The 24,173-nt window shown below is 54.3% G+C and overlaps 2 protein-coding genes across 3 annotated transcripts; both read left to right on the forward strand.

The window, feature by feature from the left end:
* Positions 1-1,296: 1,296 nt before the first annotated feature.
* SPMIP6 (sperm microtubule inner protein 6) lies at positions 1,297-7,926 on the forward strand. Its single transcript, XM_074856968.1, has 10 exons — positions 1,297-1,434; positions 2,568-2,712; positions 3,224-3,336; positions 3,453-3,528; positions 3,653-3,836; positions 5,190-5,282; positions 6,483-6,584; positions 6,655-6,756; positions 7,217-7,316; positions 7,813-7,926. The coding sequence occupies exons 1-10, from the start codon at positions 1,297-1,299 to the stop codon at positions 7,924-7,926; spliced, it is 1,167 nt and encodes a 388-aa protein (XP_074713069.1).
* Positions 7,406-21,218, forward strand: LOC141937479 (myogenesis-regulating glycosidase-like). Of its 2 annotated transcripts, none has more exons than XM_074855196.1 (2): positions 7,406-7,517; positions 14,818-21,218. In XM_074855196.1, the coding sequence occupies exon 2, from the start codon at positions 14,955-14,957 to the stop codon at positions 16,989-16,991; it is 2,037 nt and encodes a 678-aa protein (XP_074711297.1). In that variant the 5' UTR covers positions 7,406-7,517; positions 14,818-14,954; the 3' UTR covers positions 16,992-21,218. The 2 variants fall into 2 exon arrangements, with proteins under 2 accessions (XP_074711297.1, XP_074711298.1); XM_074855197.1 differs by lacking the exon at positions 7,406-7,517 and adding an exon at positions 10,021-10,435.
* The last annotated feature ends 2,955 nt before the right edge of the window (positions 21,219-24,173 follow it).

The raw sequence follows: 24,173 nt of genomic DNA on the forward strand, positions 1-24,173 counted from the left end.
CAGTGGCTCATGCTAGCAGCTGGACCAGTGCAGGATTGGTCCCCCTGCAACGGAGAGGCTTGGACTTCATTCACCTCTTTGCAGAGTGGTGTTCCCCAGATGTGTGCCCTGGGGTGCTCCAAGGCCACAGACCTGGGGCAGGGGGTAGGCACCCCCATGTCCACCCTTCCCTCCCAGTCTTCCAGTGGCTACTAGGAGGGGACAGGGCTGATGGAGAGCCTAAGCCTGGCTCAGCAGAGACCAGTGGGGTGCAAAAATGAACGGCAACTTGTTTTCTTCATTTCATCTCTAACGGTGCATTAATCACGTTTGTCTGGAGGTATTCAGGTGCCCCAAGCTGCCCAGCGCCACCACTGCCTGCAGCAAACAGAGCAGGGCTCTGCAGCCCTTCAGGGGGGTGGGTTGGCATCCACCTTGCCAAGATGAACATGGGTCTTCACCTGTCATCTCCAAAAACGTGGCAGCAGAGGGGTCAGAGCCAGGAGCAGAGCAGGGCTGAGTTGACACTGTGTGACAAGCCAGGCCAGAATGGGGTTTCTGCAGGGGCAGAGATCTCTGATCGACTCCCCAGCTCAGGAAAAGACAAACCCAGTTCATGTCAATCCCTCCTTGCTGTAATCCAGCTGCCTCACCGCGCTGAGATGAATGAGGATCGCTCACTCTGACTGCAGAGCCCATCACTCAGGATGGAAGAGCAAACAAGATCACCTAAATATAGCTTTTTAATTAAAAATGGGAGACAGAGCAGGCAATAACTCCCCTGGCTGTCCCAGCAGGCTGGGACAGCGGTGCCTGGTGCTGTGCCCTGGGCATTGGCTGCACTGGTGTGGTGCTGTATGCACACAGATGGGTTCCTGCAGGATTTCCAAGGAAATACGGAAGAGGAGCTGGAAAAACCACAATCACTAGTGCTGCATCTTGACTATCTTGACTAGGACCAGCTGAAACTCCTTCCTGCCATTGTTAAGGTGCCTGCAGGAGGGGTGGAAGCCTGGAGCCAGGGCAAAGCCAGGAGGGTGCAGCTCATAGAGGGATGTAGGTAGCAACTGCTGTGCTCTAGTCTAGAACCAGAGCGTAGCTATGGGACTGACAGAAAACAAATCCCCCTACTCACAGACTATGACATCACTGATCACATAAGTACCACCCTGGGCTGGCAGAGCAGTGGCACTAGCCTCAGTCCCTTTCCTGCTTGGGCTGCAAGCCCCCAGCCCCACGCCATGCTGCTCATACAGTGGGGCACCCCTGGGACCCTGTGGGACTCCAGGCACTCCCATCCCGGTGTGCTGCTGCACAATGTTCCTCTTCTCCAAAAAACACAAGACCCCAGTCAGCACTTACACCGACTCCTACCGCCCGCCATGCTCTGTCAAAAAGACCATCCAAAAGCAGACTTCACAGCAGCTCTGTAGCGAGAACAAGTTTGTGACGCCGGTGAGTGCCATGGGATGAAGAACCCTCAGGGTTTCTACCCCTACCCAGCTGCAGATGCTCGGTGCCAGGCAGAGGGGTGGCACAAGGACTCATGGGGTGCCTCGCTGCATGTATGTGATGGAGGCAGGGGGTCATGCTCTCTGGTTAGGAAAGCATTTGACAGCCCAGGGCCTGTGCTCATTGGCTTCTTGTCCCCTGGAGCTGCACCCTGCAGGCTGACGGTCATCAGCACAAGCTCTCACACATCAGCCCTGTCCATCAGTAGGTTTCAGAGTGCACAGGGGCCAGGATCTGCTGAGGAAGGGGAAACTGAGGCAGTGGCAGGACTGCTGTGTGACATGGTGGCAATGGGGGGGACAGATCAGGTGGCTCTGACTGCTGTTCCAACGCACAACCCCCAGGCTCAGCTCAGTTCTGACCAGGGAGCCTTCCATGCCAGGGGGACCGTGCAAAGGACTGAAGGAGATCTGAGCACCAAAAAACCCTGGTCCTGGAGGAGGAGGGATCCCTGAGCCGTGGCCTCACTACGGGGGGTGTCTGTGAGACATGCAGCTTTCCCCACATGGGCTAATAAGCATGCAGGCTCCGATGCAAAGCATGCTGCAAACTGGCTCATCTCTTCCAGCTTCATTACCACGTGCACTATAATGAGGGAGCCAGCAGAGGGCATGGAGATGAATGTCACCACTGCAGGGACAGAAATGGCTCATGCAAGCAGGGCACCCATCTGCCCTCTTGGCCTTGCCAGCTATAGGACATCTACAGTTTGGTCCTCTAACTCCCTTCCCAACCTCTGCTGGCCCCATACCTGCCAGGCCATACCCCTTCTTCCACTCTGCAATGTGCCTGGATGCCTATGGACACCTGGGGTGAAGCGGGAGAGGAGCCAGTGACACCCAGCCATCCTCTTTTCCCCAGTTTCAGGTGAGTGGGAAGCTTGCGGAGGGTATCACAGTGCTGCTACAACCCCCATGCGCACCCACTGTGAAGGGAGACTTGGTGCTCGGATCTCCAGCTGCATCTCCAGTGTTAGACCCTGCCTGGTAATGGGCTTCATCGTGTGCCCCAATGGTGGTGAAGGCAGATGCTGCCACATGGCCTGGGTGTCTCTCCCCACTCCCCACTGTCTGTAGGGATTAATGATGCCCCTGGTGCAAAATCCAGCAAGCCAAGGTCAGACTGAGCTGCCGATTAAGGCGGCAATGCAGGAGAGCCACAGGAACACCATCAACCCCACTGCCTACTGGCCCAAGAAGTACTGGCTGGCCAGGTCTAAAGGTACTGTCCCCCTGTGTCACACAGGGCACATCCCCATGGAGTCAGGGGCTGGAGGGTGCTGGCAGTGGCCCTGTTCTCCCCCCCTTTTGCATACTGCATATCCCCCACTGTGGCAGAGGGACTCTCCCTTGGCATCTGCGCTTGTGGCTTTGCCATGGCCGCCCATCCCCATCCTTGCACTGGGACTGTCCCCATCCCAGGGATGTCCACAGGTCCCCAGAGTTCTCTTCCCCGGTGGCCCCTGCTGGTAGGTGCTGCCTGGGGGTTACCCTTCTGGCACCCCATAGCCCCTGGGGACCAAGGCTTCATGATCAGGGACAAGTGACCAACAAGCTTGCAGTGGTGGGTGTCACCTCCATCACAGATCCTTAACAAGGACCCTGGGAGCAGCACCTCTGACATGACCCCTGGCCCTGTGGCATTGCATTTTGGGGAGAGGGGAAACAGTCGGGACCCTCCAGCTGTCCCCCAGCACCACAGGACACCCCTGCCTGTTATATTTGTATTGCAGACAAGTACAAGCCAGTTTTTGTAAACAAGGACAAATACCTCACCTGGAGAACAGGTCCCTACAACAGCACAGTCTGGAATAGGTACCTCTCTTGCGTCCCTCTCCCACCCAAGGTAGAGTCCAGCCCCCCTGGCCTCCCCAAACTGGAGCCGCCTCAGGTGCTGCCAGCACCTCAGGCACTGCAGCAAAAGGGTGACAATCCTGCAAGGGCTGCCATCACTCCTTGCAGGAGACAAGGATGGAGACCTTCCTGCACAGCATACCCGTGTCGTACCCCCTGAAACCCACCTGCATCAATCAATGTGGTAACTACCCTCGCCCTGTCCCTGTACTTCAGCTGGAGCTGTGCCCGTGCCATGCTGGCATCCATCCAGATGGCGGGCTGGCTGCTCCTCCTCTCCCTTACCCTCACCATCCCTCCCCCTGCAGAGAGGGAGGTGGCCACCGACATGCTGCCCAGGCTGCCCATGTACAGTGTGACAGGGAGGGGACCCTACTGGGGCTATTACAGCCCCTGCTCTGGGTGCCACCACTGCCAGCAAGGGATGGACTATTATGTTGACGGGGCCTCTGCCATCAGAGGGCAACTCCACACACTAGAAGAGAGGGCTGTAAGGATGGGATGGGATGGGATGGGATGGGACGGGACGGGACGGGACAGGACGGGACGGGACGGGACGGGACGGGACGGGATGGGATGGGATGGGATGGGATGGGATGGGATGGGATGGGATGGGATGGGATGGAATGGAATGGGATGGGATGTGATGGAACGGGACGGGACGGGACGGGATGGGACGGGACGGGATGGGATGGGATGGGATGGGATGGGATGGGATGGGATGGGATGGGATGGGATGGGATGGGATGGGAGGGGAGGGGATGGGATGGGATGGGAGAGGATGGGACGGGAGGGGAGGGGAGGGGACGGGATGGGATGGGATGGGATGGGATGGGATGGGATGGGATGGGATGGGATGGGATGGGATGGGATGGAACAGGACGGGACGGGACGGGACGGGATGGGATGGGATGGGATGGGATGGGATGGGATGGGATGGGAGGGGAGGGGATGGGATGGGATGGGATGGGAGAGGATGGGACGGGAGGGGAGGGGAGGGGACGGGATGGGACGGGATGGGATGGGATGGGATGGGATGGGACGGGATGGGATGGGATGGGATGGGATGGGATGGGATGGGATGGGAGGGGACAGGATGGGATGGGATGGGATGGGATGGGATGGGATGGGATGGGATGGGATGGGATGGGATGGAATGGAATGGGATGGGATGTGATGGAACGGGACGGGACGGGACGGGATGGGACGGGATGGGATGGGATGGGATGGGATGGGATGGGATGGGATGGGATGGGATGGGATGGGAGGGGAGGGGATGGGATGGGATGGGAGAGGATGGGACGGGAGGGGAGGGGAGGGGACGGGATGGGATGGGATGGGATGGGATGGGATGGAACGGGACGGGACGGGACGGGACGGGATGGGATGGGATGGGATGGGATGGGATGGGAGGGGAGGGGAGGGGATGGGATGGGATGGGATGGGAGAGGATGGGACGGGAGGGGAGGGGAGGGGACGGGATGGGACGGGATGGGATGGGATGGGATGGGATGGGATGGGATGGGATGGGACGGGATGGGATGGGATGGGATGGGATGGGATGGGATGGGATGGAACGGGACGGGAGGGGACAGGATGGGATGGGATGGGATGGGATGGGATGGGATGGGATGGGATGGGACGGGATGGGATGGGATGGGATGGGATGGGATGGAACGGGACGGGACGGGACGGGATGGGATGGGACGGGACGGGACGGGACGGGATGGGATGGGATGGGATGGGATGGGATGGGATGGGATGGGATGGGATGGGATGGGATGGGATGGACATGAGCTCCCTTTTCCTTGGGGCCACCACTCACCCTACCTCCTCTGTCTCTTGCAGGAGTATCCCATGCTGCAGTTACAGCCCCAGGGCAACGTTCTGTGCATCTACACACCGCCTCTGGTCATTCTTCCTGTACAGGAACCTTAGGTGCATGCATGTTCAGTGGGGGAAGTGCTCCAAACCACTTGCCCTGGGGCAAAAGCTTATTATTTTTTACTAATGCCAGCTAGGAACTAGCTCTCTTTTCATTAAGGTTTCATGCAAAATTGCTCACAGAGTTATTCTGGGGATGATGGTGCAGACTGCAGACCTCAAGGGGTAGTGGGTCCCATCACAGCGCCCGCAGGCAGTGATGCAGCTGCTGCACCTCCATCTCACAGGCTGAACGGACATGACCAAGGAGGGCAGGACACCATTGCAGTGCTGGGCTGTGGAGTGTGTTGTTGCTACCCATGGAGAAGCAGTTGTCAAATTTACTCCAAGGACAGGTGTTTCTATGCTTGGCCTCATCCAGCAGTCCTTGGGACTGTACGGCACCTGAAATCTTGCTGGCACCCCTGAGCCTGGCTACATGTAGCTTAGCACCTCCCAGATTTTGGGGACACATCAATGTTTCTCCTGCTGTTCTTGTATTTTCTGTTGTCATTGTTTGCTCTTCTTATCCAAGAACCTGTTCCCTGGTCATGCTGTTCGTTATGCTGTAATCAGCCCTGTCCTTCACCCACTGCAGGTCCAGCAGCACCTTTTAATCCCCACATGTTTACTTTTAGGATGTCTCACTGCTGAGGCAGCTTTTTTCAGCACTGGGGAAGCAGCAAGGGGAGAGGGGGGCGCTACTCAACCAGTTTAGTCATCACTCTGCATCAACGCCCTGCAGGCCAAAATTACGCATCAGGCCTCACAGAAAATGCGTGATTGGCTTTAAATTCCTGATCCCAGAAACTTAAATCAAACAAGAACAGGGAGCATGGGGTTCCCCACAGATGCCCCTGTGCCTGAGCCTTGGCGAGATGATCCTCAAGGTCTTCTCCACTGAGAAACATGCAGATCTTCCTGGACAGGCATGGCTCTGGGAATGAAGATTTTAGCAAAATGACATTGCCAAAGATAGTGGCTGTTTGCAGGGTGGGAGACCCGCTGCAAGCAGTTTGCTGAGATGGCAATGCCAGGGACCTTCAGCATTCCTACCCGGGCTTTGCTTTGGCCTCAGTGTCTAAAGGCACACAGCAAAGCAGATGGGGGCAGCTGCATGTCCACTGCTCGCCCCTAAGCAGTGCAGGTTTTCTGCTCTTCTTCCTTACTGGAGTTTCATCCTCCCATGGCTGATAACTTTATCTGCTCTCCTAGGTGGGGCATGAGCCACTTCAAGAAGACAGGAGGAGTCCAGAGAGATAGCTACACCATCCTCCCTGAGTTTACCTCAGAGGCTTACTCTGCTCCATGCTGCTGGTGAAGAGCAAATACAGGCTTTCATTAAAACTGACTTGGGCAACTGTTCCCCTCAGACCGTTTCTTACAGGCTGGGAAAGTTCCTGGGGAAGGGGGGAGAAACTTCAGCAGCTATTGGCTTGGTGGGCACTTTAACAGCCCTCAGGGGCTGGTACCCTGCCACCACCCCCAAGTTGGAGACCAAGAAAGCACACAAGGAAAAGCTCTCAGAGCGTAGTAACACGTCCAGAAATAGAAGTAACCGTTGATACCCGTGATTGTCGGTTTCGTGTTGGGCTGCTTAGGACCTGCTTGCTTTTGCCAAGTTATCTGGGAAGAGCTGCCATCCGTCTGGGATACTGAGTGCAGACACAGGCTAAATAAGGAGGGGGATTTGGAAACAGCATGTAATTAATGAAGGCATGAAATGCCCTTCTCTGACTACGATCTAGGATCCCAGTGTCAGCAGGGAACACCCCACAGGGCCTTCCACGTGTGCCGCAGATCATAACCCGCCGGGCCGCGGTCCCCACATTCCTGTGGGGCATCACCACTGCCGCGCCGTGCCCACCCCCAGCAGCACCCCAACCCTGCTTGGGGCAGGGGAAAACCCCAGGTAAACCCCATGCCGGCCCAAAATCATCCCTGCGCAGCCCCAACCAGTGCCCCCAGCACAGCCCCGGGGGTACCCCCACGCGAGTGCCCCCGGGCATCCCCAGCGACTCCAACCCCCCCGGGGCTGCTGCTGCCGCCGTCGGGGGAGCGGCGGGGGCCGAACTACATCTCCCAGCGGGGAGCGGGCGGGGGGGGCCGGGCCGGGGCTGGAGCCGGGGCGGGGCGGCGGGGAAGCGCCCAACCCCGGAACCGCTGCGGGCGGCCGGCAGCGCTCAGCCCCGGTCCCCCCCGCCCCGTCCCCGGTGCGGGGCAGAGCCCAGCCATGGCCCGGCGCCGCCGGTAAGTTTGCCGCTCCCGGGGCTGCCCTCCGGGGGAGGATGGAGCAGCCCCCGGGGCAGATTTGGGGTGTGCCTCCCCGGCATGGGGAGGGGGGGATGACCCGGTGCGGGGTGCGCGGGGCTGGGGAGGGGGTGCCCCGTCCCGCAGACCCCAGGCTGCAGCCGGCAGCAGGGTCAGGCTCGGAAAGGCCCGCGGGGAGCGGGGTGTCGGTGCAAACCCGCACCCTGACCTTGGGGTGCAAGCCTTTCGCACTCCGCCGTGTAGGGGCCGCGTAATTTTTTCTTGTGCTGAGTAGGAGTCTTGCCGCCCGGAGAAGATTAACAGAGCCCAGAGGCGCGTCCCCGGCTCCCCTTGCAAGGTGCAGCTTCAACTTTTGCCTCTAGACAGATGTTTGGCAGTGAAAACTTAAGCAGATGGTTTTAGGCAGCGCATTGTGTAATGTACTGGGTTGGGCTTGGAGTGGTTTCTGGGACAGCCCCTCCATCAGCAAGTGCCAGCGGTGGCGACAAGTGGCCAAAGCTGTTATAGAAAGCACGAATCCTTCACTCTCTTTTCCCTCTCCCTGTTGGGATACTCGTGATGCCTAAAGGGTAAGTGCCCAGCACAGCAGACACAGCAGGCCCAGTGGGGAATGAGTGTCAGGGGGTTGTGTCTGCATGGCTGGATCTGTGCATGGAAGAGCTGCCAGGGAGCACTTTAAGGAATTGATGATGATTGCATTTGGCCCAAGCATTGTTAGGTGTTGGATGCAGATGGAAATTCCGGGTCCTGAATCGCCAGCCCAGCTCCATGAGCCATCCGCCGCTCTCTGGAGCTCCCAGCACCTGGAGTTTCATGGTGACTCAATGTCTGGAAAATCGCAGGGGCCGTGCCAGAGGGATGTGCTTAGGTTTCCGTTTCTTCCCCATATCACATTGTAGCACTTGGGTGTTGGGGTGGGCTCAGGTTTCAGCAAGACTCAGCGTACAAAATGCTGAGTGCTCCCAAAGTGCTGAATCAGCTCTTTTACAAAAGAATCTGTGGGGGCGAAGCAGAGCAATGTGTCCTGCTGTGGGGCAGTTTGTCTTGGAGGATGGAGATGAGCAGGAGTGAGATCAACACCCATGGGAGCATTGGGGAGAGCTGCGGTTGGGGTTATAGGATGGCAGATGAAGCACATCTTGTATCAGCAGGAATTGGGCTGGGGGACCAAAAGACAGCATCAAAGTCACCAAAATCTTTATGGCCATGTGTCTTGTATGGCACATGTGACAAATGAACTAAGCTAATAGCAGACTGATGCCTCACACCAGGGCCCAGCCTGACCGCTGGACCAGCCCCGCTGGGCCATGTCGCACCCTGGTGCTGGCTCCTTCAGTGGGAACGATTAAATTACTGCTGTTACCATTCTCGTTTCTTTCTTTGGGCAGAGATTTGTATCACCCCAGCGTGCTGGCATGTGGAACTCCTTATATGTGGTGTTTTGCTTTTGCTGCCAATGGGCATGAGCTGGATGGTTTTAGTGGATGCCTCTTCAAGAGCTGCTGGCCCCACTGGTGCCGAGGAGCTGGCTGCTGGGCTCTGGGTTAGCCCATGACAGTGGCCTTGGGACCAGGCTGCCTCCTGCTTCCCCAGGGGCTGTTGGACATCTCCAAGGTGGACACAGAGGTGTCCTCGAACGGAGAGCACCGGAGCTTTCTTTCCCACGTGTCCAGTGCACTTTGATACAAGTGGACCAGGAGAGCTCACTTTGTTTTAAATTCTCCACAAATCTTTGTGGCTCAGACAAATTCAGGTGCTGTGATATGCCTCCAGGCAGGGGAAAGTGAGAGCCCTTGGTCATTGTTTAGTCACGAGCCGGCAGCACCGCAAGTGGTGTGCAGGGTTAAAGTGAAAACCCAGATTATTAAAACTTCATCTTGCTAATTAGCACAGGTTGAAGAACAAAGAAAGACAATGTTGTAAAGGGGGAATTGTCAGGGGTGTTAAATATTAAGTCATCTGCTGCCAGAATTGACTCCCAGTGGCTTTTTTTGTATTCATGGTCAGACAGTGAATAAGGTGTCTAAATGGTTTTGGAGCATCACTCGACACTGGCAGATTTAAGGGACATAACTGGGGTGTAAAGTGATGATCCCTACACTATAGGTGAAAATGTTTAAGGCTGGGCAGAGCTAATGCTGCAGATTCAAATCTCCTGTCTGCTCTTGCAGACGGAGCAAGGTGCTGGCAGCGTGTCTGCACTTTGCAGATGCGCTCTGTATTCACGTGGCCCCCTTGGATTTGGGGTTTATCCTCTGGGTGCCCGGTGCTGTTTAATTCTGGCTTACGAACCAGCCAGCAGCAGCAGGGCTGCTTGTTTCTTTTTGCTCAAGGCAGCCTCATTACTCTGCTGAATCACGACTCTGCTTAAAATCACAAGAGTTGAGGAAAAAAAAAAAAAAAAAAACCAAACCAAACCCTGGGTTGGTTTTTATTTTGTTTTTTCACTCTGGACAGCCTGCAAATGCAGGAGGGGACGAGCTTTCGCCAGCCCTTCCTGCTCACCTGGCAGGGAGGGGAGATGCCAAATCCCGCGACTCCGGGAGCTGAGGCTTGGCAAAGCGCACGCCCTTCACGCCGCCGCGATGCCTGCGACAGCCGCCTCTTGGCCATGCGCTGCTGGCTCGGCACACCCCGGCCGGAGGGTTGGCTGCTCACGCATCCGTCACGGTGCCTGAGAAAACACGCCGGTGACACGCTGGGTCCCCTCCTCCTGCCTGCGGACAGACGCTGCTCGGGGCGCAGCCAGCTCGTAGCCCCAAAACACCCCTGTGTGTTGGAGAGGAACAAGCTGTTGGGGTCGTGGAGATGTAGCAGCGCTTATTTTTCATGTGCTTAAAAAGCCATCTGTGGTGGAGCCAGGCGGCGGGCAGGGATCCCAGGGAGGTGATGGACGGGTAAGTACTGGCACCATGTCCCCGGCGGGATAAGCTACCTCCTGGCCGGGGCTGTCTGTACCCGACAGCCAGGCGCAACGGGGAATTTGCTGCTTTGCCACAGAGGCAGCAGCCCCAGCAGCAAGCGTCTGCCACTTTGCAGGAGAGATGCAGAGACCCACACCCACTGCAGCCTTTCCTGAGCCCTTCGGGCCAGGCAGCATGTCAGTCCCTGCTGTGACCGTGGTGGTGGCGGTGAAGGCAGAGGTCCCCTGGGAAAGAAGCACCGTGTACCCCCTGTCCTGCTGAGGCAGAGTTGCTGCCCTGGCTCGGGGGCTGGGGGTCTCTGCCAACCCCATTAACGCCAGGGTGGCTTGTGCACTGCTGGGATAAACCCAGGACCACAGGGTGATCCGGTGCGGTGAGCGGGGGGTCCTTGTGGGTGGCTCTGTGGGGCTGTGGGAGGAATCAACGCCTCTGGTCCGTGGGGGGCCAGGGTGTGTGGGGAGCAGCTCTGCACCCCATGCCAGCGCTGCCACCGGGTGCCCCTGCCTGTCCCACCCACTCCCATCAGCGCCAAGTAGCTGGAATGGTGATTTCACCCTTTATGACTCCAGAAATCCCTTCAGAGAACTCTAGTGCTGCTGCAGACCCCTCAAGGGAAATTAAATCCCCAGGAAGGGTTTGCTTGTCCTTCATCTTAGGTTTGCAAAGTCTCTGTGGCAGGACTGGTCCCCCACGGGGGATTGCAGAGGGAGGCTTTCCCCCCCCCCCCCAGTTGTTTTGCAGAAAAGTAATTTCCCCCTTAATTTGCCATCCTAATTCCCTGCTTTTTTATGGGGTTGGAGATGCCTCCCGGTGAAATCTGCGGTATTTCCTTAGCTCAACTCCTGCCAAGATGTTTGGAGAGGAGGCATCAGCACTTTGCACCGGAGGGGAGGGTTTCCTGGCATCCCGGTGTGAGAAATGGGTCCATGTCCCCCGCACAACCCCCGTTGTGGTTCAGACCTGACCCTGCCAGGGCAATAGGGACCAGTTAAATGTTATTGACCCTCTTTTAACGATGTCCTAATTGCAAAGTTGCTGGGGTTAGTGGTGCTGTGGGTCTCGCAGCCCGTGGTTAGAGGCGATGTTGGTAAAAATAGAAGCAGTCAAAAAATGGATTTTTATTTTTACTCCGTAAAGTGTGTCCTGCTCAGATGTTTTGCTTTCATCTCGAGTTGAGGCAAGACGACTTGCTGCTTCCACAGGACAGGAAGAAAAAGCTTTGTTTTGGGTCATCGGGGAAGCTCCAGCACAGCAAGCTGCGAGCATGCTGTTTGGCTTTGACACCCTGCCTTCATGTTTTCTTTTTTTTTTTTTTGAGGAATTAAAGGTCACCGCAATGTCATCTTGGAGCAAAATAACAACTTTGGATTCCAGAAAAAATATTGAAACAGGCTTTGCATGAGCAGGCACCTCTACGGGCTGCAGCTTGTGTGTGTGAGGTGGCAGGCGTCTCTGGGGTGCTTGGGAGACTTAACTCTCATCTGGGACAGAGCCAAATCACTGACTGGAGAATGTACATTTTGTTACCAGGGCAAAAAAATGGAGGGGCCAGACAGGCACAGCGTGAGATCCTGTTTTCAGAGACCTCCCTGGCCCATTGCTGTGGTGGGTGAAGGCCTGCAAACACCCTTCTCAGCATTTTTATTGGAGTTGTACCTGAGCGGGTGACGTCCATTAACCCAGGGCAGCCACGGGGGTTTGATCCTGGCCAAGCCAGAGCGACCAGAGCAGGATTAAATCCACTAGCTTGAACACACAGCTTGCACATCCCTCTGAGGCAGATCAGTGTCCAAGGGCCACAAAAGGCTGCAAAACCTTTCTTAAAAAACACTTTCTCTGCTGGCAGCGGCAGTGACGGCTCATTCGCGTATGTCATGAGCTCCAGCCCATGGAGGGAAAAGAAAGAAACAGCCTAAAAATAGAGCAGCTTCGAAGTAGTTCATAAATAATAAACCGGCCTCCTGTAAGGGAGATGAAAATCCAGAAACTCCCTAAAGCCCTGGGAGCTGCTGTCAATTTTACATGGAGTGAGGAGGTGGCTTTTCCCACAGCAGCAGTATTGGCCATTTCTTGGGCTTAAAATCCTAAATGAGAGCTGGGAAAGAAAACACCATTTATTTCCTCTTATTTTCAGAAAACATGGAAACTTTTAAAAATTCTTTTCCTAAATAATTTGCAAGTCCTGCTTGGTGGAGGCTGCATTTTATTTCCCCCCTCCTTGAGCTTTGCAGAGCCTATCCCCAGATACGGCACACGTGAGACACAGGCATGCCTCTGGTAGTGACAGGTATTTGCAATTCCCTCTCTGGCATCCCAAAAATTCCCAGTGCTGAAAGGGAGGGAGTTGTTGGGGCTCAGCATATTGGTCTGTATTTCCAGAAGCATTCTGCCACTTGTGGCTTCACTCAGCTGTGCTGGTTTTGACCGAGAGCCTTCTGTAAACATTCCTCCCTTCCCTCTCCAGTACAATCCTGCGCAGCTTCTGGTTCACCCTAAAGCCAAGGAGGGGTTGATAGAGGGGATGAAGGTTTATCCCAAATACATCATCCCACCACCATCTCCTCCCTGCCTTTATTGCCTAATTTTTGCTGGGCTCGGCTGGCCTTGCATCACACATGCTGGTGGGTGAGGGCCCTGTTCCTCTCCTGGGGTGACACAGCCGGGGTGGTTGGCGCTGCCCCCATCCCGTGCCAGAGCTCCCCGCGGCGGGTGAGGGCTCTGTGGGACTTGGCCACTGGACAAGTCGTTTAGCTAAACCTATCACCCATTCAGGCTAATCGCTTCCTAATGCCACTGTAATCCCATTTAAAGCAACTGGCAGCCTAGAAAGTTACCGGCTCCCATGGGAAGGTTAAAATGACAAAGCCGGCAATGAAAAAGTTCCCCCAGCTGCAAGGTCTGGCCCAAGACATGCTTGAAGATTAATCTAAAATGCTCCATGTTTTGTTGAGCCTGTGCACAGATGTTGCTCTGGCTTTACACCTGGGCATCCCCGTAGTGCAGCAGCAGGGTTTAGGTGGCTCAGGACCACTTTCTGCTTTACTTGTCCTGTTTTGGGGAGAAAAATCTGTTCGAGGTGCAGAGGAAAATGTGCTCTGGCTTGTCGCACCTGTGGCAGGGAGGGGATTCCGTATTTCTTTTTGGATCTTTTTCTTCCCTTTTTTTTAAAAAGAAACGTAACCACTTTAGAGCGAATTGCTTCAACCAGCTTCATTTGTGACGAAAAAGAGGGGTTTCTTTTCCTCCGGTTTGCCTGGAGCCCACAGGCTTACAGCCCCCAGGCCTTGGGGAGGAGGTGCCATGCCTGTGTTTGCTGGTGCCAGGCAGGTACTGGCCAGCTGGTCTGTGGCTCTGCAGCTCCTCTCCTACCCCTGCTCCTCCTGCGGCCTGGTTTGTTTCTTGCTCTCCCATGTCCTTACTTTACTTTTCGCCTCTGGATCCCCGGCGCTGTGCTTGGCCGAGCCCAGCCAGCCCGTGGCCAAGGAAAAGCCATTAGGCTCTTGGCACAGCCCGCTTCCCTGGGGCCGCACAGGGGGGAGCGGGATGGAGCCGAAACACAGCCCGGATCCATGCCAGATGGAGGAGTAGCCCTTTGGAGGTCCTGCTCCGCTCACTCCCAACAAAATTAGCTTTTCTCCCACCTGGAGCTGTTACAGGGGTCTGCGTGCACGGCAGGAGTGAGCTGTTCTCTTCCTGCTCGGGGCTGCTAGCGCGGCACATCCCCCAGACATTGTTTGCTGAAAGTGCACCCCCTACGTGCTCCCTCAAAACCACCAGTACCCCAACCCCGTTTGGCTGTCCAGGAGCTGCAGAGAAGCAGGGTTTTACCCACATTCGCTGCAAAGTATTGCCTGGCTGGAACAGCTGGGGACAGCAAGGGGATGATGCTGTGGATGATCTGAGTTAAATCTGCCAGGGAGCCAGTTTGATTAAAAGTAGGAGTGGCTGACTGGAATTAATTATGTGGTGTCTTTTATGGCTCTTAGTTAACCCCGTCCCTTAAAGATACTGTCAGTGGGCTGATCTAGCTACTGCTCAGCCTAATCCAACCCCCTCCCAGTCTCCACTCCTGCCTCACTGAAAGTCTTCCCCACAAAATAATTAATTATGGCAGTGATTTGGTCATTATTGCCCTGGGGTCGTTCTCCATGTGGGGCTCAGGCTGTTCTCGCATGTGTTGTCTGCCCAGGGTAATTGGAGATGGTGTCTGGTACTCAGCGTACAGCACCTGGCACGTCGCAGCCTGGCAGGGGGAGCTGGGAGGAGCTATTGAAATTGAGACGGCAAATGGATGACAAGCAGTCCCTTGATTCAGAGATATCTTCTGAGACTATTTATATCCTCTTCTTTTTCAGAGATGGGTGCTCTGGGACTCGATGGAGGTGGGAACTCTCCTAACAGTCTGTTTTCTTCTCCTGAGAGCCCCAGGCTTGCCGCAAAGAGATCTTCCTTCCCATTCCTCTGCAAAAACCTCTAGAGAAAACAGAGCGCCATGTACACCTTCCTGCCAGAGAACTTCACGCCGGTGAAGCAGAAGCCCTCCAAGGAGCTGAGGCCCATGCTCGGGGCCATCTTGCTGGGCCTCATCCTGTTCATTGCCGCGGTGGTGGCCTGGTGCTACTACACGGTGTCCCTGCGGAAGGCGGAGAGGCTCAAGACGGAGCTGATGGACCTGCGGGCGGACGGTTTCGTCATCAGGAACCAGCACGGGGAGGTGGTCTTCCGGCTGGCCTTCCGCTCGGGCAGCCTCGACCTGGAGTCGTGCTCCAAGGAGGGTGAGATTTTGAGCTGCACGCGGTCGGGCAGGGGGCCGCTCAACTTCTTCATCCAGACGGTGAAGCCCAAGGACACGGTGATGTGCTACCGCGTGCGCTGGGAGGAGCTGGCGGCTGGCCCGGCGGTGGAGCACACCATGTTCTGGGAGGACGCCCACTGGTACGGGGGCTCGGAGATGAGCACCCAGCACTGGCCCATCCGCCTGGCCGGCTACCAAGAGCCCGTGCCCTACGTCACAAGCGACGTCTACTCCTTCCGTGACAGCTTTGGTGGCATCCTTGAGCGCTACTGGCTCTCCTCCAAGGCGGCGGCCATCAAGATCAACGACTCTGTGCCCTTCCACCTGGGCTTCAATGCCACTGAGCGCACCCTCTTCTTCCAGGCCCGCTACAAGGACTCGCCCTACAAGCCACCACCGGGGCAGCAGCCCTTTCCCGAGCTCAGCTACCGGGTCTGCGTGGGCTCCGATGTCACCTCCATCCACAAGTACATGGTGCGCAGGTACTTCAACAAGCCCTCCAAGATCCCTGCTGAGAATGCCTTTCGATACCCCATCTGGTCCACCTGGGCCCTTTACAAGAACAACATCGACCAGGATAAACTCTTGCGATTTGCTGAAAAGATCAAGAAGTACCGTTTTAACTGCAGCCACATTGAAATAGATGACATGTACACACAAGCCTACGGGGACTTTGACTTTGACCCTGCCAAGTTCCCCAATGTGACGGAGATGTTTGCAAAATTAAGGGAAGATGGGTTTAAGGTCACCCTGTGGACTCACCCTTTCATAAACTACAATTCCTCCAATTTTGGGGTGGGAATCGAGCGTCAGCTTTTCATCAAGGAGCCATCAGGGCGGCTGCCAGCCATGGTGGAGTGGTGGAACGGCATCGGGGCCATCCTGGACTTCACCAACCCAGCAGCCCGCGACTGGTTCCAGAGCCACCTGCGCCAGCTTCGACACAAGTATGGCATCTCGTCCTTCAAGTTTGATGCGGGCGAGACTAGTTACCTGCCCAAGCAGTTCAGCACCTTCCGCCCACTCTCGGACCCCAGCATCTGGTCACGGCGCTACACAGAGATGGCCATCCCCTTCTACGAGCTGGCCGAGGTGCGGGTGGGCTACCAGTCACAGAACATCTCCTGCTTCTTCCGCATCATTGACCGTGACTCTGTCTGGGGCTATGAGCTCGGCCTCAAGTCTCTCATCCCCACGGTGCTCACCATCAGCATGCTGGGGTACCCCTTCATATCCGCTGACATGATCGGGGGGAATTTTTTCCCCAACAAGACAGACGGGGCGGTGGAGATCCCTGACCGGGAGCTGTATGTGCGGTGGCTGGAGCTGTCAGCCTTCATGCCCTCCATGCAGTTCTCCATCCCACCCTGGCTCTACGACAAGGAGGTGGTGGAGATTGCGCAGAAGTTCACGGAGCTCCACGAGTCGCTGGTGGCCCCGCTGCTGCTGGAGCTGGCTGGGGAGGTCACCGACACGGGAGACCCCATCATCCGTCCCATCTGGTGGATCTCGCCCCGCGACGAGGCCACTCACAGGATCGACTCCCAGTTCCTCATTGGGGACACCCTCATGGTGGCACCTGTCCTGGAGATGGGCAAGCAGGAGCGTGATGTCTACCTGCCAGCGGGCAAGTGGCGCAGCTACAAGGGGGAGTTGTTTGAGAAGACCCCGGTGCTGCTCACAGACTATCCTGTTGACCTTGATGAAGTTGCCTATTTCCTCTGGGTTTCCTAACAGGCTCCTCCATCAGCTTTGGGATAACCATGCCTTATCTAGGACTTTGTAACAAATAATAATTCTAATTGCACATTTTATTTGAGACTGGGGCTGAGGAAGGGAATTAAATAGACTTCACTCTCCTTGGGGATTTTTTTTTTATTTGGAGGGGTCTTGATTTTTTTTTTAATTTGGGGCAGGTGGTAGACTCCACTTGGGTTACTGTAGGCAGAATTTTCTCTGTGTAGGTCAGAAAGGAGTTGTCAGCCTGTCTGCAGACACGTAATAAACCCGATACCTTTTCAGTTCCCAAGGATTTCAAGAGGTGGAGGTTGGTTAGTGTCAATGGGAGCGTTTCTGGTCTCGTGGGAAGACCTGGTGCTGGGCATGGGGGTGTGTGATGTGGAAGGCTTGCTACAGCACAGCCTGCCATAAGTTTTATAATATGGCAAATATATTTAAAAGGACTTTTTTTAAGAGCAGAAAACAAACTGAGGATACATATATCACATTTTATTCCCCCTTTGGCCTAGTATGGCACTGGACTAACCATTGCCCCATGCTCCTGCTTTCCTGGGTACCAGGCAGGCCAGGTTACCTGAGTGATGTGCAGGTATTTTAACTGTATGGGCTGCATATCGCTTGCTGGGGCAGCAGTATCCCACCTCCTCGCCCATTTAACACCCGCTGCAAGGCACTTGCCTGTGTGTTTTGCCTTGGGTGTCAACATTGCCTTTCCTCGAGCAGCACCGTCCATACCAGCATGCCCCATTAGTCTTTTTAAAGCAGTTATGGCCTCGCTTTGTTACATGATTATCCTGCTGATAATAATCCTTCTGGTTTTTAAGGACAGATGAGCTTTCAGTTTTGTTGCTAGCAGAAGGACTGCCTGGAGCAAAGCCGTTCTCAAAAAGTATGTGTGACGCTTCCCCGGGAACAGCCAGTTCCCGCGAGTGGCACGTGTCTTGGATTGACAGTGACGTTTGCTGCTAGCCGGCCTGCTGGTGGGTGGAAAACACCGGCTTTTGCACTGATGGGTCTGTGCCAGCGGGTGTTCTCACTGCACCCGCAGAAATGTTCTCATCTACCATGAAATTAAGCTAATACCCATCTCCATCTCAGGTCGCAATTAGAGGTGATGATTTTGCCGAGAGTTCTTCTGAAGCAGCCCACCTCTCTTCCTGGGAGAATTAGGGGCAGTGTTTGTGGTGCTGGAGGTAGGGTTGCTGTCAGAGGCTTCTGGAGGGTGCACAGGCAGCAGGGATGGAGCTGCAGAGATGCTTCTTTCCCAGCTTTACCATTTTGGTTTTGTACAGGAAAATTTATTTACAGAGAGCCGTGGGCAATCTCCACTCCGAGACAGAGTAAACAGGATTGAAGTCTGGCAGCCTTCCTCCCCAGGGCAGGACATTCCCGGCTGTGCCCTGGTTGGGAGCGTGTTTCTGCCCTTGAATTTTTAATGAGCTTCTGCAGAATTGAGCTGCGTTGGCTGGGAGGGTTTGGGGCACCCTGCCCAGGGTACAGCCAGCCAAGGAGAGCTCAGCATCTGCAGGGTTTCCCATGGGATTATATCAGGACTGAGCATGGGTCCGGCATGAGTCTGCCACCCAGGCAGGTGCTGTGTTTTGAGTAGGGTTGGATACCAGTGAGGATCTTTCTCAAAGTCCATCTCCTGCCACTGGGTTTTACAGGAGGCAGGAAAGGAAATGTACTAAACCTGAGGGTTGCGATGGGGTCCAGGAGTAGAAATTTAGGTGTTTGGGGCAAAAGCTGAAGTGCTTTTATAGTTAGGAAGGAAGTGAGAACATCCAGTTTGATGGACTCTTTGGAGCATCCCTTAAGCTCTGAATCTGCCCTGTGTAATTTGATGTTTCAGCCTCAAAATGAGATGCAGGGGAGCCCTATAGGTCCCTGCCCAGCTGGACCACAAGCATGTCCCAAAGCCTGTTTCTTGTGGCTTTTAACTATGAACAACTCAGGTTTGTTCCCTGCCACCAGTGCAAATAGTGATTATGTTACAAGTTAGAGACACCCTCTGGCAAGGAGTTAATCCTGGAGCCCCAGTATCAGTCATCAGGGCACTGGCAGGGTTTGGTCCTTGGACTAGAGGGTGGAGGTGAAGGTGAGGAGCTCCTGGAGATGAGTCTGACCACAGCCTGCAAGGAGGACAGGGTGCATAGAGGGTTTCTCCAGCCCCAGAAATGCATAAAAGCTATGCTTTGAGGGTCTCCAGCTCTTCGCTTTCAACCTTTGCTTGTGAAATACTTGTCCTCCCTTGGCATGGGAGTCACTGGGTGGAGGAGATGTTGCTGCGTGACTCAGCTGCCAGTGAAGAAGTGAGATCCTTGGCACAGGACTTCATGGGAAGGATCGCAGCATGACCAGGAGATCTCGCATGTCTTCTCCCCCCTACCCCGTCTCTGCTGTGCCACTCACCACATCCCTCACTAGTAAGGGGTGAGGCTACATGAAGAGAAGCACAGCATTCCTGTTAGTGTCCCTTTATTATGAAAATTACGGGAACAGCCAGATGAGTGCCTTCAATCTCCTCACAGTGGTTTCAGGTGCTGTCAGGAAGGTCATGGTGGAAATTCTCCATTAGACACACTATCTTCCTTCCCCTCCCCTCAAAAGAAAGGATTTTATTATCAAAGTTTTAATTATCTTTTTATTTAACTATATGAATAAATAAAGAGTACCCTTATTTTTCTAAATGCTGTAGTTAGGGCATAAGTGGCTGTGGCTATTCAGTGCTCCAGCTAGGAGAAGGGTAAAGCTGTTGGGAGGACATAAGGGATGATGCTGAAGAACGGGTCCATATGGGTGACTTTCTGTGGGCCCGTAGCACCAAGCCTTTCCTGCATGTTGGGAACAGGCTCATCAGTGCTGCCTCAGTCTATCTCACAGTCTTCTAGGTGCCCTTTCCATCCAACTTTTTACCAAAAATACTTTTTCTAACACTATGCTGTAGTGTTGCAGGACTCAAGGACCTCACAGACCATGAGCACTCTGTGCACAGACACCTTGGGACCTGCTACTAGTGAGATTTCTCTGATTTACACCATGGGTCACTGGCCAGTGCAGGGTTTAGTTTGACTCAGCCAAGGATAAGTCCCAAAACAGGTTTGGGAGTTGGATTCAGCCTTTTCCACCCCAGCCCACAGCAGACTGCAGCTGAACAGCAGCAGGTCAGCGTGATGCCCATGTGATTGAATTTTGAAGCTTGCACTGTCGTGTATCGGGTTTTCTGGATGCTTATGTTTGCACACACCGTCCTACATTGAACTGTAATGCTGGTGGGCTTGTTTTTAACCACTTTTCTAATTCTTAATTGTAATGAAGACAGAACTGTAACATGAATCACCTTGATTGATATAAAATTTTGGAAAACAAAAGGAAGTTTAACAATGTCCATCTGTACCAAGTACATGGGGCTAGTGGTTCAGGCAGATTTGGGGCTTTTTTCACCCTAGACTTCACTGAAATCAGAGTTGAGATTGTTGGTTTATTTAAAGGTTGCAGCCTGCAGCTTTGATGTATATTTTAAAGGGAGACGCTGACAGCCACCCCACTCTTGTATTTGCAGTGGTGGCAGGAGACAGGGATATGGAGATGACCACTGGAGATGACCCACCAGATCACGGATCACCCTCCCTTGGGTCCCAACAACAAAGGGAATAGCTGTGCCTTAGGGCTGGCCTGGAGAAGATCATGTCCAGGTGAACCCCGATCTTGCATCCGCCCCCAGGGGTGAGGACTAGACCATCATGCCCCTATTTTTGCTGACATTCACCCAAAAAAGGCCCATCAACACCAACTCTGGGAGATTTGTTTGTCCACACTGCTCTCTGAGGACATGTGCTTCAGGATGGTTTGCAGGCACTGAAGAAGAGGAGCCTGCTCTTGGCTTCCCTTGGGCACTCCAGAAGGTCTGGCTGTCCTCACTGCTCCTGGGGACCCCCTCTCCAGATGGCACTGATGGCCAGGACAGGGATGGAATAAATGTTTGTGGCTATGGGAGTGCAAGAAATGGAGCATGTGAAACTCATTAGGAGCCTGCCTTGCCCCACGCCACCCGCTTTGCCCCACACAATGTTTTTCCAACCCTTTCCATTGTTACTGTACAAACCACAGCCTGCCTTGTGCCACCCAGGCGTCACTAGCACTGGCCGACACATGCAGCTTGGCTTGAGAAATGAGAGGGACTTCGATTTGCTCCTTTTGCAATAAAAGACATTTTCCCAATGCCTTTCTTTTGCCTTCTTCCTTGGGTGCAAGCAGCATCCATACACTTGGCTGAGGCCCACATGGCAGGGTGAAGCTGGTGCTGGCTGGAGGTTGGCAGATTGCAGCATTTGCAGCCTTGCAGCAAATCCTCAATAATCTACAAGACCTCTCTGGAATCGATGGGTTTGGGTTTGGGTTTGCATCCTCCCAGGGAGGGTGTGTGAGGCTCGCCGAGGACCTGGGGACAGTGAGTGGTGTCTACTCTGTGCTGGGTCCCAGCTAAGTGGCAGTGCTTGAAAACACGTCCACAGCTGTGTACGGCACGGGGAGCAGTGTTAATGGCAAAGTCCAAACCCCAGTGGGGCTATAGCAAAAGCCCAGTTAACTCAAACTGGATTTCAAGGAGGTGCCTATGGGTGACAGCAGAGCAGTGGCTGCTGGCCCATGAGGTCCTGGCCAGGAGCATGTCCATCCCTGCCCAAAATCACAGCTTTTATTAAAAGTAAGAAAAAAACAACAGGCAGGCAAGCAGAGCCTAAGGCCAGGGAGGACCATGGTGAAAGGACAAGCTGACAGCAGCAGAGTACCTTCGGACACGTGGCCAGGCTGGCAGCCTCAGGAAAAAAACAATCTCCTCAATTGCATTTCATCCCGAGCCAGGCAGGAACTGCCAGCCTGCAGATCCCTCATGTCAGGAGAGCCATAAAGATGGTCTGGGCTGATGCAAAATCCCAGCGTCCAAGTAGAGAAAAGCAGAGATTTTTATTTATTTTATTATTCTTTTGTGCCAGTAGGGCTGGGTGGTTTTTAGCTCAGCAATCACCAAAGATCAAGGGAAATAAACTCCCCCTACAAAAAAGAGGCAGCCTGGGGTGAGCGATGGGCTGGAGGAGAGTCCTGTGTCACCAGCACCTCCAGCAAACAACTCTTGCTTGGCACTGGGAGTGCAAAAAACCAATCAGGACTGAAGCTTAGCAAGGCAAACAAGATGTCCTTCTGGCAGAGCACAGCCCTGGCACAGCAGGAGGGTGTGGAGAGGCAGCTGTGGTGCCACCTGCTCGCAGGATGCCTCTGGCATTGGTCCCTCATGACTCCCTGGGGCTCAGCTGGGCAGCAGGGAAAGGCACTGGGGGAAAGACTGGAAAGGGATGGGGGTTTGGGGGAGAGATTTTTGCAGCCAAACGGGTTCAGGCAGCTTGCATCATCCCCAGAGTTTGCAGAAAGTCTCAGCGATGCTTTCCCCCCCCTGCAGCCTGTGATGAAGGCGGATGGCAGAGCCATGCATGTGCATACAGAGCACACTGATTACAGGGGCAGAGGTGCGGTATGAGGGGGCTGGAGCCTGGCTTCCCCACCTCTCTCCAGCACTGTGGGCATCAGCTTTCCAGAAAGCATTTTTGTTGCTGCAACAACCACCAGAGGAATTTTGCTGGGGCCCCCTGGGACCCTCTGGTTGCTCCAAGCCCAGCTGTCAGGGATCCCTCAGGGCTTCAAAGCAGCAATCAAGAAAGAAAGCTTTCACAAATGCTTTGTTGTCCCCGGGGAAGATACACTGGTGGAAACCTCCATCCTGCAGTGGGAGAAAGCCCATGGTAAGGACCCAGAGATGGTCTGTTAACACTGAACACCACTGCCAGACTGAGCATTGCTTTCATTTTCATGTCCCTAGATTAAAGCAGGGTTTCCCCTCTCCATCACCACACCAACGATAGCACTACTGCAGCTCGAACTGCTTTCAGGGGCATCTAGACCATGTTCTGACTCATCCCACTTGGCACTGCTCTTGTGCCACTGTGATCATGCAGCATCCCTGTGGCATAACAGACCCACTGATGGGTAACGGGGGTCTGAGCCAGTTTTGGGGCTGCCTCACCTGAGCACCAAACCAGCTCTAGAGTGAGTGTGATGTTCTCCTGCCCCTGTTTACCTTTTATATGGACCAGCTCTGGGACAAACCCCTAAAGAAATGAGCTTTCTCCTGCCTTGGGGCCACACACAGCTTTACCTTCCAGGTGCCTACTAGCAGCACGCTGGCATCAGCAAAGGAATCAGTTTCTCACTTTGGTGCATTGCAGCCAAAGGTGCATTGCAGCCCAGAGACCCCAGGACTCTCCTAAACTGCTTACTCACGTCACCTTTAAACTGCTCTTTGCTTAAAAACAGGGAAGGTTGGACCAAGAGTGGAGAGCATTTCACAGCCAGCCTGCCCACCCCAAGCCTGCAGGTGCTGCTGAGATGCCTTCACCCAGGAGAAGTCACCTCCGTGGGCAGAAGGATGCTGGCTTATGGACAGGGATTTCCATCAACACAGCTGGTGGTATGGGAGAACACTTTCCATGGGGAAACTGAGGCACTTGGGCTTGTTTGTTAATTGCTTGAACTCCCTCAGGAGGACGATGGCTGAGTCCTTGCCCAGGACCTGACAGATTGCATCCTTTGGCTTTAAATTGGTCCCAAAACACACACGGATCCTATTAGATCCTAACCCATGCTTGACTCAGTGCTAGGTTTTAATCCTGACATGAGAATTCACCGCATGCTTACAAGCTTGGCTGAATCCACACCACAGAGATGGTTCTCAATAATTTCTTCCAGTAAAAGGGTGAAAACAGTTGCCACAGCATTATCAAGCGCTATAATTTCTTTCTCCTTGCTCAGCTAGCTCAGGCCATGGGAAATGCAAACTCCCCTTAATACTCCATCAGCACCCATCTGATGTGCAGGCTGAAAATTGGGTGCCTTCCTCTTCAGAATAATCACAGATGTTTTTTGAAAAAAGAAGTACTCTGCTGCAATTTTCCCCTTCACCAAGTAAATGAAATCATACATATCTCAAGGGATCAGCTGTGAAACTGGGTAACAAAGGAGTCCATATAATATCTTTTATAAACAAGAAGCGTGCATGGCATTTCTTACTGGGAAAAGATTATGAGCAGGGACTGTTTCTATACATATATTGTCATACCACAATAA

Source organism: Strix uralensis, chromosome Z (assembly GCF_047716275.1).
Source record: "Strix uralensis isolate ZFMK-TIS-50842 chromosome Z, bStrUra1, whole genome shotgun sequence".
In the NCBI taxonomy this organism is placed as follows: Eukaryota; Metazoa; Chordata; class Aves; order Strigiformes; family Strigidae; genus Strix; species Strix uralensis.